The 14,795-nt window shown below is 42.3% G+C and overlaps 1 protein-coding gene across 2 annotated transcripts in view; it reads left to right on the forward strand.

The window, feature by feature from the left end:
- LOC135556371 (protein Hook homolog 1-like) overlaps nucleotides 1-11,489 on the forward strand; it is a 28,850-nt gene extending 17,361 nt beyond the window's left edge. The window contains exons 9-23 of one of the 2 annotated variants that reach the window (XM_064989529.1): nucleotides 578-741; nucleotides 877-1,017; nucleotides 1,330-1,530; nucleotides 1,753-1,864; nucleotides 2,006-2,093; nucleotides 2,528-2,591; nucleotides 2,667-2,807; nucleotides 2,877-2,964; nucleotides 3,112-3,143; nucleotides 3,384-3,466; nucleotides 3,558-3,658; nucleotides 3,796-3,897; nucleotides 4,050-4,118; nucleotides 4,264-4,333; nucleotides 6,489-11,489. In XM_064989529.1, the coding sequence (XP_064845601.1) occupies nucleotides 578-741; nucleotides 877-1,017; nucleotides 1,330-1,530; nucleotides 1,753-1,864; nucleotides 2,006-2,093; nucleotides 2,528-2,591; nucleotides 2,667-2,807; nucleotides 2,877-2,964; nucleotides 3,112-3,143; nucleotides 3,384-3,466; nucleotides 3,558-3,658; nucleotides 3,796-3,897; nucleotides 4,050-4,118; nucleotides 4,264-4,333; nucleotides 6,489-6,502 (1,470 nt within the window). In that variant the 3' untranslated portion in view covers nucleotides 6,503-11,489. Of the gene's footprint in view, nucleotides 1-577; nucleotides 742-876; nucleotides 1,018-1,329; nucleotides 1,531-1,752; nucleotides 1,865-2,005; nucleotides 2,094-2,527; nucleotides 2,592-2,666; nucleotides 2,808-2,876; nucleotides 2,965-3,111; nucleotides 3,144-3,383; nucleotides 3,467-3,557; nucleotides 3,659-3,795; nucleotides 3,898-4,049; nucleotides 4,119-4,263 lie in introns of both variants that reach the window. The other variant, XM_064989528.1, reaches the window with a different exon arrangement.
- The last annotated feature ends 3,306 nt before the right edge of the window (nucleotides 11,490-14,795 follow it).

Below are 14,795 nucleotides of genomic sequence, written 5' to 3' on the forward strand. Positions count from 1 at the left end.
GGTTGCCGGGGCGGATTAAAATATCTATACCCTGTCGTGCTCTTTGTCGCTAACGTATCACTCATTTAAACTACGTGGTGTGTTAATTTGTAGTGTTTGGGAACAGGTGGAGAGAAGACACTGGGTTGAATTACATTTTTTTTTTATGCACACACACACAAAGCTTCTATTCCCAAGTATTGTCTCTGACATAAAGCATGACTAATAAACAGAGGAGAGGCTGTGTCAGGGAGAATAACTAACCAGCCTTTCAACCTATTAGTCAAGATGTTGTTGAAGGTTTTGTGTGGCTTCACTGCACTGTACTTTCAGGGTGTAATAATGATGCTTTGTTTGTTGAACAGTTGGCGAGAACGGGTCTTTCCCACTAGAGATGACTTGATGCTTATCACATCTCTCAAAGACTCTTTTAGTTACCTTTCTCCCCATTCTTCAGGCATCTGTGACCATGTGGTCCCTCCTTAATTAATGGATAAACTGTAAAAAATGGGGGGTTGGAGCTTAATGTTCTCGCTACAAATTCATATTTTGGGATTGAGACACAGCCCACCTCTGACCCTAGTTTGACCCTTGTCAGGTGACGGTCCTTCAGGAGGAGCGGAACAGCCTATTAGCTGAGAACGACGTGCTGACGGACCGAGCCAATCAGCTGGACTCGTTTGATGACCCGAGCACGCCCTCCGGACGGAAACACAGCCAGCTACAGATACAGCTAGAGACACTACAGGAGGAGAACTTTAGGTGTGTGTGTGTCATGTGTCCGTGAAAACAAATCGCACTGGAACGACTCTTAGAGATATTCATCACAGCACTTACAGATGTCTTTCTCCCTCTGTGTGTGTGTGTGTGTGTGTGTGTGTGTGTGTGTGTGTGTAGGCTAGAGGCAGCTAAGGATGACTACCGTATCCACTGTGAGGAGTTGGAGAAGCAGCTGATCGAGGTTCAGCATCGTAACGACGAACTCACCAGCCTGGCAGAGGAGTCACGAACACTTAAAGACGAACTCGATATCCTCAGGTGTGTTTGGTGGCGATCTCGGTCCTTTATTTCAGTTGTAATCATCAGATCATCTGAGATGTGCATCACTACCTGGAATGTGTATAAATGGGAGTGGGAGAGAGGAAGTGGTCAGTTTGAGGTAAGGGTATGTAACCTTTATTTAACTAGGCAAGTCAGTTGAGAACAAATTCTTTATTTACAATGACGGCCTACAGTAAGACCAGTAAGAACGTGTTGTTTAGGCCCTTGCTTTAATCGATTTGCCTGTTTTATTTATTTATTTATCTTTATAAATTCAATTAAATGCAATAAATTTATAAATGTGTGTAGGAGCTGTTCGGACCATGCTGTGAAGCTGGAGGCGTCAGTGGAGACATACAGGTGTAAACTGGAGGACCTGGGAGATCTGAGAAGACAAGTCAAACTGCTGGAAGAGAAGAACATGACCTACATGCACAACACTGTCAGTCTGGAGGAGGAGCTACGCAAGGCTAACACTGCCCGTGCACAGCTGGAGACATACAAGAGACAGGTGGGACATGCCTGAGAATATACTAGAAACAGAACAATTCCTAAAGGTGTCCCCTCCCTTCTGCCCTGTGGGTCTGACAGAACTGGGTTGGGAAAAACAATATGCCAGAACTCTGTGACGCTTTTGCCCTTACTTAGCAAATCGTCTCTGAGGAGACATCATTTTGGAATGACAAACAGCCAATCAGGGGGCTTACTAAATCTACTTCCTGTTTCCTACCCGGTCCAGGAGCTGTACCGTAAGTTGTCAGAGGAGTCTCGGCGGGCAGACAACCTTGCTTATGAAAAGAAGAAGTTTGAAGAGAAACATGACGCCGTGATGAGGGAGAAAGAGGTACAGACTGGATCCGAACACTTTCTATTCAAACCTACCTGGTCACCCTGACATGCAAACACATTAGGGGAAGGAATGTTTTAACAATAATCTAATGCTGTTGACTTGTCTCCTGATGATGATGATGATGATGGTCATCAGAGGATCATCATTGAGCGAGACTCTCTGAAGGAGACCAATGAGGAGCTGCGATGTAACCAGGCTCAACAGGACCAGCTCCTACAAGCAGGTAGCTCATTGGACCATCACATTGACAATGTAGACTGACTGGTGCTGCATATGATTGGAAAACAGATTTACTGTAGTTGAGGTTTGGTTTTCGTTGATAAAGTGTTGGCGCGTTCGACATTGCCGACGACTTTAAAGGCTAGTCGAGACAGGCAGGTTGCAAGTTCAAACCCCGAGCTGACAAGGTACAAATCTGTCGTTCTGCCCCTGAACAGGCAGTTAACCCACTGTTCCTAGGCCGTCATTGAAAATAAGAATTTGTTCTTAACTGACTTGCCTAGTTAAATAAAGTGTAAATAAATAACTACTCAATGTTATTTTCAGATCAGTTAGTCACAATTTACCCATGATACATCACGGTTTTGAACACCGCCTGTGTCTCTCTGAAGCCTACAGAGACACATGGCTACTGATCTGCTCTCTGTTTCTCCACAGGGATGCCAGCTGGTAGTCCAACCCATGATAACCTTGCTGCTGAGATCCTACCTGTAGAGTACAGGTAGTAATTTAATAGTTGTTTGTTTTGTGTGTGAGACACTGACTGCACTAACTGTGTGTATCCTTGTCCATACAGGGAGAAGTTTATCCGGCTCCAGCATGAGAATAAGATGTTGCGTGTGCAGCAGGAGGGATCAGAGAATGACAAGATCTCTGAACTACAGACACTGCTAGAGGTGGCACACAGAACCTGCTCTGAACTGGACACTGACAACAGGTAAGCTGTGTTTTTTTTTACTTCCGGTTTGACTGTGATGTACTTCCGGTGTGTCTGATGTACTTCCAGGTTAAGCAGGGAGAGGGTCACTGAGCTGCAGCAGCAGGTAGAGGATTTACAGAAAGCCCTACAGGGCCAGGGAGCCAAGACTGATGACGTGAGTTCAACCAGACATATAACTTTATAGTATACCGCTATATCCAACATTAACCCTAAATATTGCATAATACTGCCTCTCATATGTACAGTAGCAGCTGTGAGGTAACTGTGTGTTCGCTATCTTACAACTGCTCTTTGTTTGCAGTCTCACCTGAAGAGGAAACTGGATGCTCATATGTAAGTATGGTCCATACTGCTTTTTGAGACCTCTATGGCTGCGTTTACATAGGCAACCAAATTCTGATATTTTTTTTCACAAATTGATCTTTTTGACCAATCAGATCAGCTCTGAAAAAGATCTGGTGTGAGTAGATCTGATGTGATTGGGGAAATTATCAGAATTGGGGTGCCTGTATAAACACAGCCATACTTCCTCCTGACAGAGACATCTAAAAAGTAAGGTGTTTTATTATCCAGGGTGCAACTGAACGAGGCGCAGGATGAGATCATGAAGAAGAAAGAACTCCTTGAGGACTTGCAGCCAGACAACACACAGACCTGTGAGTACAACTACAACAACCATAACGCGACCACAACAATGGCGGTATAGTACGGAGTAACCCCAGTGAGTGTTGTCCATCTGTCCCTTAGCTCTGAGACTGGATGAGCTGATGGCTGCTCTGAAGAAGAAGGATGATGACATGAGAGCCATGGAGGAGAGATACAAGATGTACCTGGAGAAAGCACGCAATGTGATTCCTTAATCATTCATTCATTCATTCTTCTCACATCCAACTAACAGCTGGACAAAAAATAACAAGTGCAGAAAAAGAACATACCTCTCTTTGCTGCTCCTCCCACCAGTGATATCTCTGTCTCGGTGCTGTAGGTGATCTGTGCATTGGACCCCAAGCTGAACCCAGCCACAGCAGAGATCCAGGCTCTAAAGAACCAGCTGACGGACAGAGACAAGAGGATCCTCAGCCTGGAGGTAACACAGATCTTTAACCCCTGACCTTTGGCCCTTAACCATTAGCCATGAGGCACTCATTGACATGGGGATCCATAGTACTTATCTCACAATGCACTCACAACCTCTTGTATTGATCGTCTCTCTCGTTCTCTCTGTGTCTCTCTCTGTAGAGGGAGTGTGAGAAGGCAAAGCTGAGAGAGTATGAAGAGAAGCTGATTGTAACAGCATGGTACAACAAGGTTAGAACATGTAGTCAGAATAGACACGTTGTATTTTCTTCTGAAAATAAAGGACAGGAATGTACCTTTTACAAATGTTAGTTATACAGAGCTTTTGTTCCAACTCAATTAAACATTCCTGTTGCATGTCTTCCACCCCCTTCAGAGTCTGAGCTTCCAGAAGCTGGCGATCGAGGCCCGTCTCGGGGGTCGCTCCACCTCCATGGTGCCCCCAGGTCAGTCCTTCCTGACCCAGCAGCGCTAGGTCACCAACGCTGCCCGCAGGAACCTCTCTGTCAGCATGCCTGCCACCACCACTAAGTAGACCTGGGATGGGTGACTACTGAGGTGGGCCAGCGTGTGTACAGGCTTCTTCTATTAATGTTGAACCATGGTTAGTTCAATCAGGTGTGTTAGTGCGGGTCTGGAACAAAGGCCTGCTGACACTGCGGCCCTCTAGGACTGGGATCTCCTACATCTGACGTAAACAAACAAATGGCTCCTCTCTAACTCCTTTCCAGAAATGTACACTCAAGTGACCTTAAGCACATTAGTTCTCAGTCCCTGGAGAGGGGACAAGCATGCACTGACTGACATGAACATGAGCACTTACTCTAACCAGGTTCCCTCCTCACTGATACACCAGACTGTAACAGTTATACTCCTCACTACAGTTTAGGATGTTTATTATCTCCGGTAATGAGTTAGGTCTGGCAACCCGACCAACCTGCTTTATTAGCATAGCACATAGCCTAGCACATAACACTGACTGAGCCCTACCATATACCTGTGTTAGCCTAGCTAGCAGCAGGCTCTGACTAGCAGTGATTCCTAACCTTGACATATCCTGACATGTACACTGAGTGTACAAAACATTAAGAACACCTTCCAAATATTGACTCCTATGCCTCACACAGTTGTGTCAAGTTGATATGGATGTCCTTTTGTTCCCCGAGCCACTTAGTTATCACTTTTGATACACATGGGAAACTGTTGAGTGAGAAAAAAACCCACAGCGTTGCAGTTCTTGACACAAACCTGTGCTCCTGGCACCTACTATCATACCCCATTTTAAAGGCACTTAAATATTTTGTCTTGCCCATTCACCCTCTGATTGGCACACAAACAGTCTGTCTCAAGGCTTAAAAATACTTCTTTAACAGTTCTCCTCCCCTTCATCTACACTGATTGAAGTGGATTTATCAATAAGGAATCATAGCTTTCACCTGGATTCACCTGGTCAGTCTACAGTTGTGGCCAAAAGTTTTGAGAATGACACAAATATTAATTTTCAAAGTTTGCTGCTTCAGTGTCTTTAGATATTTTTGTCAGATGTTACTATTGAATACTGAAGTATAATTACAAGCATTTCATACGTGTCAAAGGCTTTTATTGACAATTACATGAAGTTGATGCAAAGAGTCAATATTTGCAGTGTTGACCCTTCTTTTTCAAGACCTCTGCAATCCACCCTGGCATGCTGTCAATTCACTTCTGGGCCACATCCTGACAGATGGCAGCCCATTCTTGCATAATCAATGCTTGGAGTTTGTCAGAATTTGTGGGTTTTTGTTTGTCGACCGGCCTTTTGAGGATTGACCACAAGTCCTCAATGGGTTTAAGGTCTGGGGAGTTTCCTGGCCATGGACCCAAAATATCGATGTTTTGTTCCCCGAGCCACTTAGTTATCACTTTTGCCTTATGGCAAGGTGCTCCATCATGCTGTAAAAGGCATTGTTCGTCACCAAACTGTTCCTGGATGGTTGGGAGAAGTTGCTCTCGGAGGATGAGTTGGTACCGTTCTTTATTCATGGCTGTGTTCTTAGGCAAAATTGTGAGTGAGCCCACTCCCTTGGCTGAGAAGCAATCCCATACATGAATGGTCTCAGGATGCTTTACTGTTGGCATGACACAGGACTGATGGTAGGGCTCACCATATCTTCTCCGGACAAGCTTTTTTACGGATGCCCCAAACAATCAGAAAGGGGATTCATCAGAGAAAATTAATTTTCCTTGTCCTCAGCAGTCCAATCCCTGTACCTTTTGCAGAATATCAGTCTGTCCCTGATGTTTTTCCTGGAGAGAAGTGGCTTCTTTGCTGCCCTTCTTGACACTATCCTCCAAAAGTCTTCGCCTCACTGTGTGTGCAGATGCACTCACACCTGCCTGCTGGCATTCCTGAGCAAGCTCTGTACTGGTGGTGCCCCGATCCCGCAGCTGAATCAACTTTAGGAGATGGTCCTGGCGCTTGCTGGACTTTCTTGGGTGTCCTGAAGCCGCCTTCACAACAATTGAACTGCTCTCCATTAAGTTCTTGATGATCCAATAAATGGTTGATTTAGGTGCAATCTTACTGGCAGCAACATGATGACGGCATGTGTTTCCTTGCAGGTAACCATGGTTGACAGAGGAAGAACAATGATTCCAAGCACCACCCTCCTTTTGAAGCTTCCAGTCTGTTATTCGAACTCAATCAGCATGACCGAGTGATCTCCAGCCTTGTCCTCGTCAACACTCACACCTGTGTTAACGAGAGAATCACTGACATGATGTCAGCTGGTCCTTTTGTGTCATTTTCAAAACTTTTGGCCACGACTCTATGTCATGGACAGAGCAGGTGTTCCTAATGTTTTGTACGCTCAGTGTGTATTGAGTCAGAGATGTTAGTTATTCTGTCTATGGATGTGCTAAAAACTATATTCACAATTGGAGCTTATAAGACAAATGTGGTCTTAATTGGCTTATTTTAATGCTGAATATAGCTGATATTATAAAATGTTTTTATACTACAACAAAACGATGAATGAACCGCACTATGCAGTTAAAGGATGTTACAATAATCTAATCAACCATTGGACTACAAAGAGTTTTACCTCTGTGATCTTTCTCTTCTGTGTTTCACAATCACCAGAGTGAAAATGGAATACAGGAGAAATGGGTGTATTTGGGGCTGGCAACCAAAAGTTGGTATTGCAGCACAGATCGATCCATTACTAGTTTCTTACACAAAAGCAGTCTATACTGCAGACCTGTGTCAACATCCTGTAATGCCATACTGACACAAGCATCTCTGGTGCTGCAACAACTAATCATTCAATCAACTCAGAAATCCAGGACTTTTTAATGGTGTTTATTTTTGATACTGTGATCTGACTACTAGAACTTAGAGCATGCGCTATCGGAACACTGTTGGGCTTTTACAGTGCCTTCAGAAAGTATTCATCCCCCTTGACTTATTCTACATTTTGTTGTGTTACAGCCTGAATTCAAAAATGTATTTAAAAAACACACACAAATTACCCATCTACACACAATAGCCCATAATGACAAAGTAAAAAAACATGTTTTTAGAATTTTGTAAATGTATTGAAATTTTAATTTACAAATATTACAGCGGTGAGACTTTCTGGGTAAGTCTCTAAGAGCTTTGCACACATGGATTGTACAAGATTTGCTCATTCTTTTTTATTTTATTCTTCAAGCTCTGTCAAATTGGTTGTTGATCATTGCTAGACAGTCTTGCCATAGATTTTCAAGCAGATTTAAGTCAAAACTGTAACTAGGCTACTCAGGAACATTCAATGTCGTCTTGGTATGCAACTCCAGTGTATATTTGGCCTTTTGACTTATTGTCCTGCTGAAAGGTGAATTTGTCTCCCAGTGTCTGTTACTGTAAACCAGGTTTTCCTCTAGGATTTTGCTTATGCTTAGCTCTATTCTTTTTACCCCAAAAACCTCCCTAGTCCTTGCCCATGACAAGCATGCCTGTAACATGTTGCAGCCACCACAATGCTTGAAAATATGAAGTGTGGTACTCAGTGATGTGTTGTATTTGCCCCAAACTTAACGCTTTGTATTCAGGACATGAAGTTAATTTCCTTGCCTCATTTTTTTTTTTCCAGTTTTACTTAAGTGCCTTATTGCAAACAGGATGCATGTTCTGGAATCTTATTATGTAGAAACTTCCTACTTTTTAGTCTGTCATTTAGGTTAGTGTTGTGGAGTAGCTACAATGTTGTTAATCCACCCTCAGTTTACTTCTATCACAGCCATTAAACTCTGTAACTGTTTTAAGTTAACCATTGGCCTCATGGTGAAATCCTTGAGCGGTTTCCTTCCACTCCGGCAACTGAGTTAAGAAGGACGCCTGTGTCTTTGTAGTAACTAGGTGATTTGATACACCATCCAAAGTGTAATTAATAACTTCACCATGCTCAAAGGAATATTCAATGTCTGCTATTTGCCCTTCTTTGCGACACATTGGAAAACCTTGGTCTTTGTGGTTGCATCTGTGTTTGTAATTCCATGCTCAACTGAGGGGACCTTACATATAATTGAATGTGTGGGGGACAGAGATTAGGTATTCATTCAAAAATCATGTTAAACCCCCTTATTGCACACAATGGGTCCATGCAATTTGTGACTTAACAACATTTTTACTCCTTAACATTTGGGCTTTCCATAACAAAGCGGTTGAATACTTATTGAGTCAAGGCATTTCAACTTTTCATTTTTTATTAATTTGTAAAAATGTATAAAAATATAATTTCACTTTGACATTATGTGTATGCCAGTGACACAAAGTCTCAATTTAATCCATTTTAAATTCTGGCTGTAATGCAACAAAATGTGGAAAAAGTTAAGGGGTGTGAATAGTTTATGAAGGCACTGTGTCTTGTGTCTGGATGAGTAGAAGGGAATCAACAGTATAATAATCTATACAGCACTACTGTAATCAGGGTTCAAACACCAGCGTGGGATTTTAGAACTGCTTTCACAGACCCCCATTTGTTATTGTTGTGCTATGAAATATTGAAATGTGGATTAACTAAACCAGAATTAAACCATGTCCTGGATGTATTTAATCTGCATTTGTGAAACAAGTTCCTAGATGAAATATTGTTCCTCTCTGATGAAGCAAAAATGCAGTGACAACTTTTGAATTTCTTACAAATGTGTTTGGGCATGTTGGCCCTCTGGGGTGCACTGGGATCTCTGAATGAAACATGAAAAGCTCTGTAAAATAGCTATCAATTGATTTGATCATTGTCTACAATCCCTACTGGTTTGGATTCCCAGCCTTGTAGTGAAGCTTAACATAGCTCAAAGCTAGCAGTTAGCTAGATGTTGGATTTGCTCTTTTTGGGAAATGTGATATTCCAGTATGTCATGTGATGCTTCTTACGTTATGTACACACACATACCACATTGTTTTAGCTGTAGTATCTAGACTCGTGCCTCTAGGTCAAATCACATTTTATTGGTCACATATTTAGCAAATGTTATTGTGGGTGTAGCAAAATGCTTGTGTTCCTAGCTCCAACAGTGCAGTAGTATATAACAATACACACATCTTAAAGTAAAATAATGGAATTAAGAAATATATAAATACTGAGACGAGCAATGTCAGTGACATTGACTAAAATACAGTAGATGTATATACAGTTGAAGTCAGAAGTTTACATACACCTTAGCCAAACACATTTAAACTCAGTTTTTCACAATTCCTAACATTTAATCCTAGTAAAAATTCCCTGTCTTAGGTCAGTTAGGATCACCACTTTATCTTAAGAATGTGAAATGTCAGAATAATAGTAGAGAAATTTAGTTCTTTCATCCCATTCCCAGTGGGTCATAATTTTACATACACTCAATTAGTATTTTGTAGTGTTGCCTTTAAATTATTTAACTTGGGTCAAATGTTTAGGGTAGCCTTCCACAACCTTCCAACAATAAGTTGGGTGAATTCTGGCCTATTCCTCCTGACAGAGCTGGTGTAACTCAGTCAGGTTTGTAGGCCTCCTTGCTCGCACACACTTTTTCAGTTCTGCCCACTAATTTTCTATAGGATTGAGGTCAGGGCTTTGTTGTAGTTTTTTGCCATTTTGCCACAACTTTGGAAGTACACTTGGGGTCAGTGTCCATTTGGAAGACCCATTTGCGACCAAGCTTTAACTTCCTGACTGATGTCTTGAGATGTTGCTTCAATATATCCACATAATTTTCCCTCCTCATGATGCCATCTGTATTGTGAAGTGCACCAGTCCCTTCTGCAGCAAAGCACCCCCACAACATGATGCTGTCATCCCCCGTGCTTCACGGCTGGGATGGTGTTCTTCGGCTTGCAAGCCTCCCCCTTTTCCTCCAAACATAATGACATTATGGCCAAACAGTTATATTTTTGTTTCATCAGACCAGAGGACATTTCTCCAAAAAGTACAATCTTTGTCCCCATGTGCAGTTGCAAACTGTTGTCGGGCTATTTTATGGCGGTTTTGGAGCAGTGGTTTCTTCCTTACTGAGCGGCCTTTCAGGTTATGTCGATATAGGACTCGTTTAACTGTTTCCTCCAGCATCTTCACAAAGTCCTTTGCTGTTGGTCTGGGATTGATTTGCACTTTTCGCACCAAAGCACATTCATCTCTAGGAGATGGAACACGTCTCCTTCCTGAGCGGATTGACAGCTGCGTGGTCCCCATGGTGTTTATACTTGCGTACTATTGTTTGTACAGATGGATGTGGTACATTCAGGCATTTGGAAATTGCTCCCAAGGATGAACCAGACTTGTGGAGGTCTACAACATTGTTTCTGAGGTCTTGGCTGATTTCTTTTGATTTTCCCGTGATGTCAAGCAAAGAGGCACATAGTTTGAAGGTAGGCCTTGAAATATATCCACAGGTACGCCTCCAATTGACTCAAATTATGTCAATTAGCTTATCTGAAGCTTTTACAGCTATGACATCCTTTTCTGGAATTTTCCAAACTGTTTAAAGGCACAGTCAACTTAGTGTATGTAAACTTCTGACCCACTGGAATTGTGATACAGTGAATTATAAGTGAAATAATCTGTCTGTAAACAATTGTTGGAAAAATTACTTGTGTCATGCACAGAGTAGATGTCCTAACTGACTTAGTTTTTAACAAGAAATTTGTGGAGTGGTTGAAAAACGCATTTTAATGACTCCAACCTAAGTGTATGTAAATTTCCGATTTCAACTGTATACGAAATAAGTGAAACAGTATGTAAACATTATGAAAGTGACTAATGTTCCATTTATTAAAGTGACCAGTGATTCCATGTCTATGTACATATGGTAGCAGCCTCTAAGGTGCAGGGATGAGTAACCGGGTGGTAGCTGGCTAGTGATGGCTTTTTAGGTTCTCTTGCAGTGGATGGTACTTGTACACCTACTGATTATTCACATATACAATACCATGTATACAGAGATCAGCGCAGCACTAGGCAATGAGATTGCAACAAAGCTGTTCAGATAGTACTTATTGATTGTGTTAGTGGAAAGATAAGGAAGTGTGAATTGTGAAATTATTATATGAAATGAAAAATAAGCCTTTGGTTTTCATGCATTGAAAAGAATAAACACACAAATGTATTTTTCTAAGTGTTGTTGAATTTGTGTTGTGGGTTGAGAAACCCGTGTCACCCTCAGTGTCCATGTCCATATTTAGATTTTTACTCACTTTCTAATCAAAACAAAAAAAGTGATCATCCATAACACAACACATGTTGTCATTGCTCACATTTCCTTTGATCAACATTTATATTATTTTTGAGTGCACAAACTGAAAAAATTCAGAAAATCAAACTTACTTGTATAACTTACTCAGGCTACTCTTTCAGTTATTAGTATATTGATGCTGTACTGGCTTACATGCTGACCACACCACCCACGTTGCAAAATAAATGTACACGTTATTTATTCATGCACCAACACTGCTTGCACATGTCAATGAGGGTCTGCATAGTCAGGCGCTAAAATAGAACTTGGTTCTATTTGTGATGATTGATGCGCTGCAAGTCCTGCCTCTCCCGTCTGGTTTTTAGGAGCATATGTCAGTAATTGAAAGATTAACTGAGCTCCACAGTCCAGCCCAGTTGGTGGCGGTAAGTCCCCATTTTAAAGTTGGTATACTCTGTATAGAAATGCTAATGTAGAGATTGTTTACATTGCAGTTGGAAGCTAACCCTCTCTGTTTACATTCCTTACTCCTTTAAAAAAAATGTTTTTAACCTTTATTTAACTATGCAAGTCAGTTAATTAAGAACAAATTCTTAATTTCATTGATGGCCTAGGAACAGTAGGTTAACTGCCTGTTCGGGGGCAGAATGACAGATTTGTACCTTGTCAGCTCAGGGGTTTGAATGTTCAACCTTGCGGTTACTAGTCTAACACTCTAACCACTAGGCTACCCTGCCGCCCCTTTCACTACCCACATAGAAACTGATGCTCTTTTAAACACTTTATGTAATCTCAGGTCATTGAACAGACTTGTATCACCATCATTAGCTTTGTTGATCAGCACAAGCTCTGGCCCAAAGGTAAATGTGGTAGAGGTGAATTCAGATGTATCTCAGGGTGTGTAATGGCCCTGAAGTACTGCTCTAACTATCATCGCTTGGCACATTAAATTGAGGTTTAGGATGAAGTTAGGATAGGATAAATTGAGGCTTAGGACCAGCATAGACTAGATGAAATCAGATTGACATCCACATAGCATTGTTGGAGGTGGAACTGTATTACAGCTGTCAAATCAACGAGTGGCTGATTGCGTTACCTTATCGTGGACGCTACCATTGGATGCAACGAAACCACACCTGATTAAAATCTAAACAAATCCCATGCAGCCGCGTTACAGGTTCAAACACTTAAATTAGACTGGTACACAAATACCCCCTCCAAATGAACATGAAACCATGCATAACACACTGTAAATGGTTTGACATTATTTCTAAGGCAGCTCCAAAATGCAGGTGTTTCAGCCTTGCTCAGTGCTTTCTGTGGTGGTGGGGCTAGCCAGCAGAAAATACAGAGAGTTGGGCCTGATTGGCTCAGGTTTCTGTCATGATTGGCTCAGTTTTCTGTCACTCATGGGACAGTACGTAATCTCCAAATCTAAAGTTAGAGCTCGGAAATTTTAGGTCCTTGGGTTCTGCCATAGAGTTATTAGAAGTGCCCATCCAAGACGGCTCAAGGTCATTGGCCACAGATAGAATGAAATCAAATCACATTATATCTACAGTAGCTTTGATTGGACTGATCATGTCAACATCTTACTTTCAAAGTATCAGTCATCATCAGTTGTCATCAAGTTGGCAATCTACTGGCAAATCCTTTTAAATCCTTGTTCAATTAAGAGAAATAATGAAGAGAAATGATAACTTATCGATGCTCATAGGTCATTGTACATAAAGATTACACAAGTTGGAAATCACACATTTGCACAATGAGTCGTTTGGAAGAAATCAGTGGTTAACTGCAAGCATTGCAAATAAACCTCTAATGTTAGCCTGCTGTTCAATGGAGTGGCTGGGTTTTTCCCCCCGACTTCCCACCATAAAGCCAGAGAATGCCAGACTGATTGATGACAATATTTGCCAACAAAGGACCACTGTGCCACCTTTACAGGGTGAGTCCATAAATGTATTGTATGCTGCTGCATAAATGATGTAATATGCAAGGGAGAAATGTATACTGTAGCTAAGAAAGTAAAACTAAGTGTATGTTGTGTAGTAAGCTGTTAGTAGCTCATGTGCCTCACCCTAATGATTTTGTCTATTTTCACCAACGCGGTATTGTAAACACATCGTTGGGTATGTGTGCTTGTTTGGCAACTTTTTTTGTACAGCTTTGACAATGCTACTGATATTAGTTGTGTGCACGCCGAGGAACTTAAAACTTTCCACTCTCTCCACTACTGTCCCGCCGATGTGGATAGAGGGCTGCTCCCTCTGCTGTTTCCTGAAGTCCACGATCATCTCCTTTGTTTTGTTGACATTGAGTGTGAGGTCATTTTCTTCACACCACACTCTGAGGGCCCTCACCTCCTCCCTGTAGGCCGTTTCGTTGTTGTTGGTAATCAAGCCTACCACTGTAGTGTCGTTTCCAAACTTGATGATTGAGTTGGAGGTGTGCATGGCCACTCAGTCATGGGTGAACATGGAGTACAGGAGAGGGCTGAGAACGCACCCTTGTGGGGCCCCAGTATTGAGGATCATTGGGGTGGAGATGTTGTTACCTACCCTCACCACCTGGGGGCGGCCCGTCAGGAAGTCCAGGACCCAGTTGCACAGGGCAGGGTGTAGACCCAGGGTCTCGAGCTTAAGGATGAGTTTGGAGGGCACTATGGTGTTAAATGCTGAGCTGTAGTCAATGAACAGCATTCTTACATAGGTATTCCTCTTGTCCAAATGGGTTAGGGCAGTGTGCAGTGTGATTGCGATTGCGTAGTCTGTGGACCTATTGGGGCGGTAAGCAAATTGGAGTGAGTCAAGAGTGTCAGGTAGGGTGGAGGTGATATGGTCCTTGACTTGTCTCTCAAAGCACTTCATGATGACGGAAGTGAGTGCTACGGGGCGGTAGTCGTTTAGCTCAGTTACCTTAGCTGTCTTGGGAACAGGAACAATGGTGGCCCTCTTGAAGCATGTGGGAACAGCAGACTGGGATAAGGATTGATTGAATATGTCCGTAAACACACCAGCCAGCAGGTCTGCGCATGCTCTGAGGACGCGGCTAAGGATGTTGTCTGGGCCTGCAGCCTTGCGAGGGTTAACACGTTTAAATGTTTTACTCACATTGGCTGCAGTGAAGGAGAGCCCGCAGGTTTTGGTAGCGGGCCTGGTCAGTGGCACTATATTGTCCTCAAAGCGAGCAAAGAAGTTGTTTAGTTTGTCTGGGAGC

This window comes from Oncorhynchus masou, chromosome 15, assembly GCF_036934945.1.
Source record: "Oncorhynchus masou masou isolate Uvic2021 chromosome 15, UVic_Omas_1.1, whole genome shotgun sequence".
Taxonomy (NCBI): Eukaryota; Metazoa; Chordata; class Actinopteri; order Salmoniformes; family Salmonidae; genus Oncorhynchus; species Oncorhynchus masou.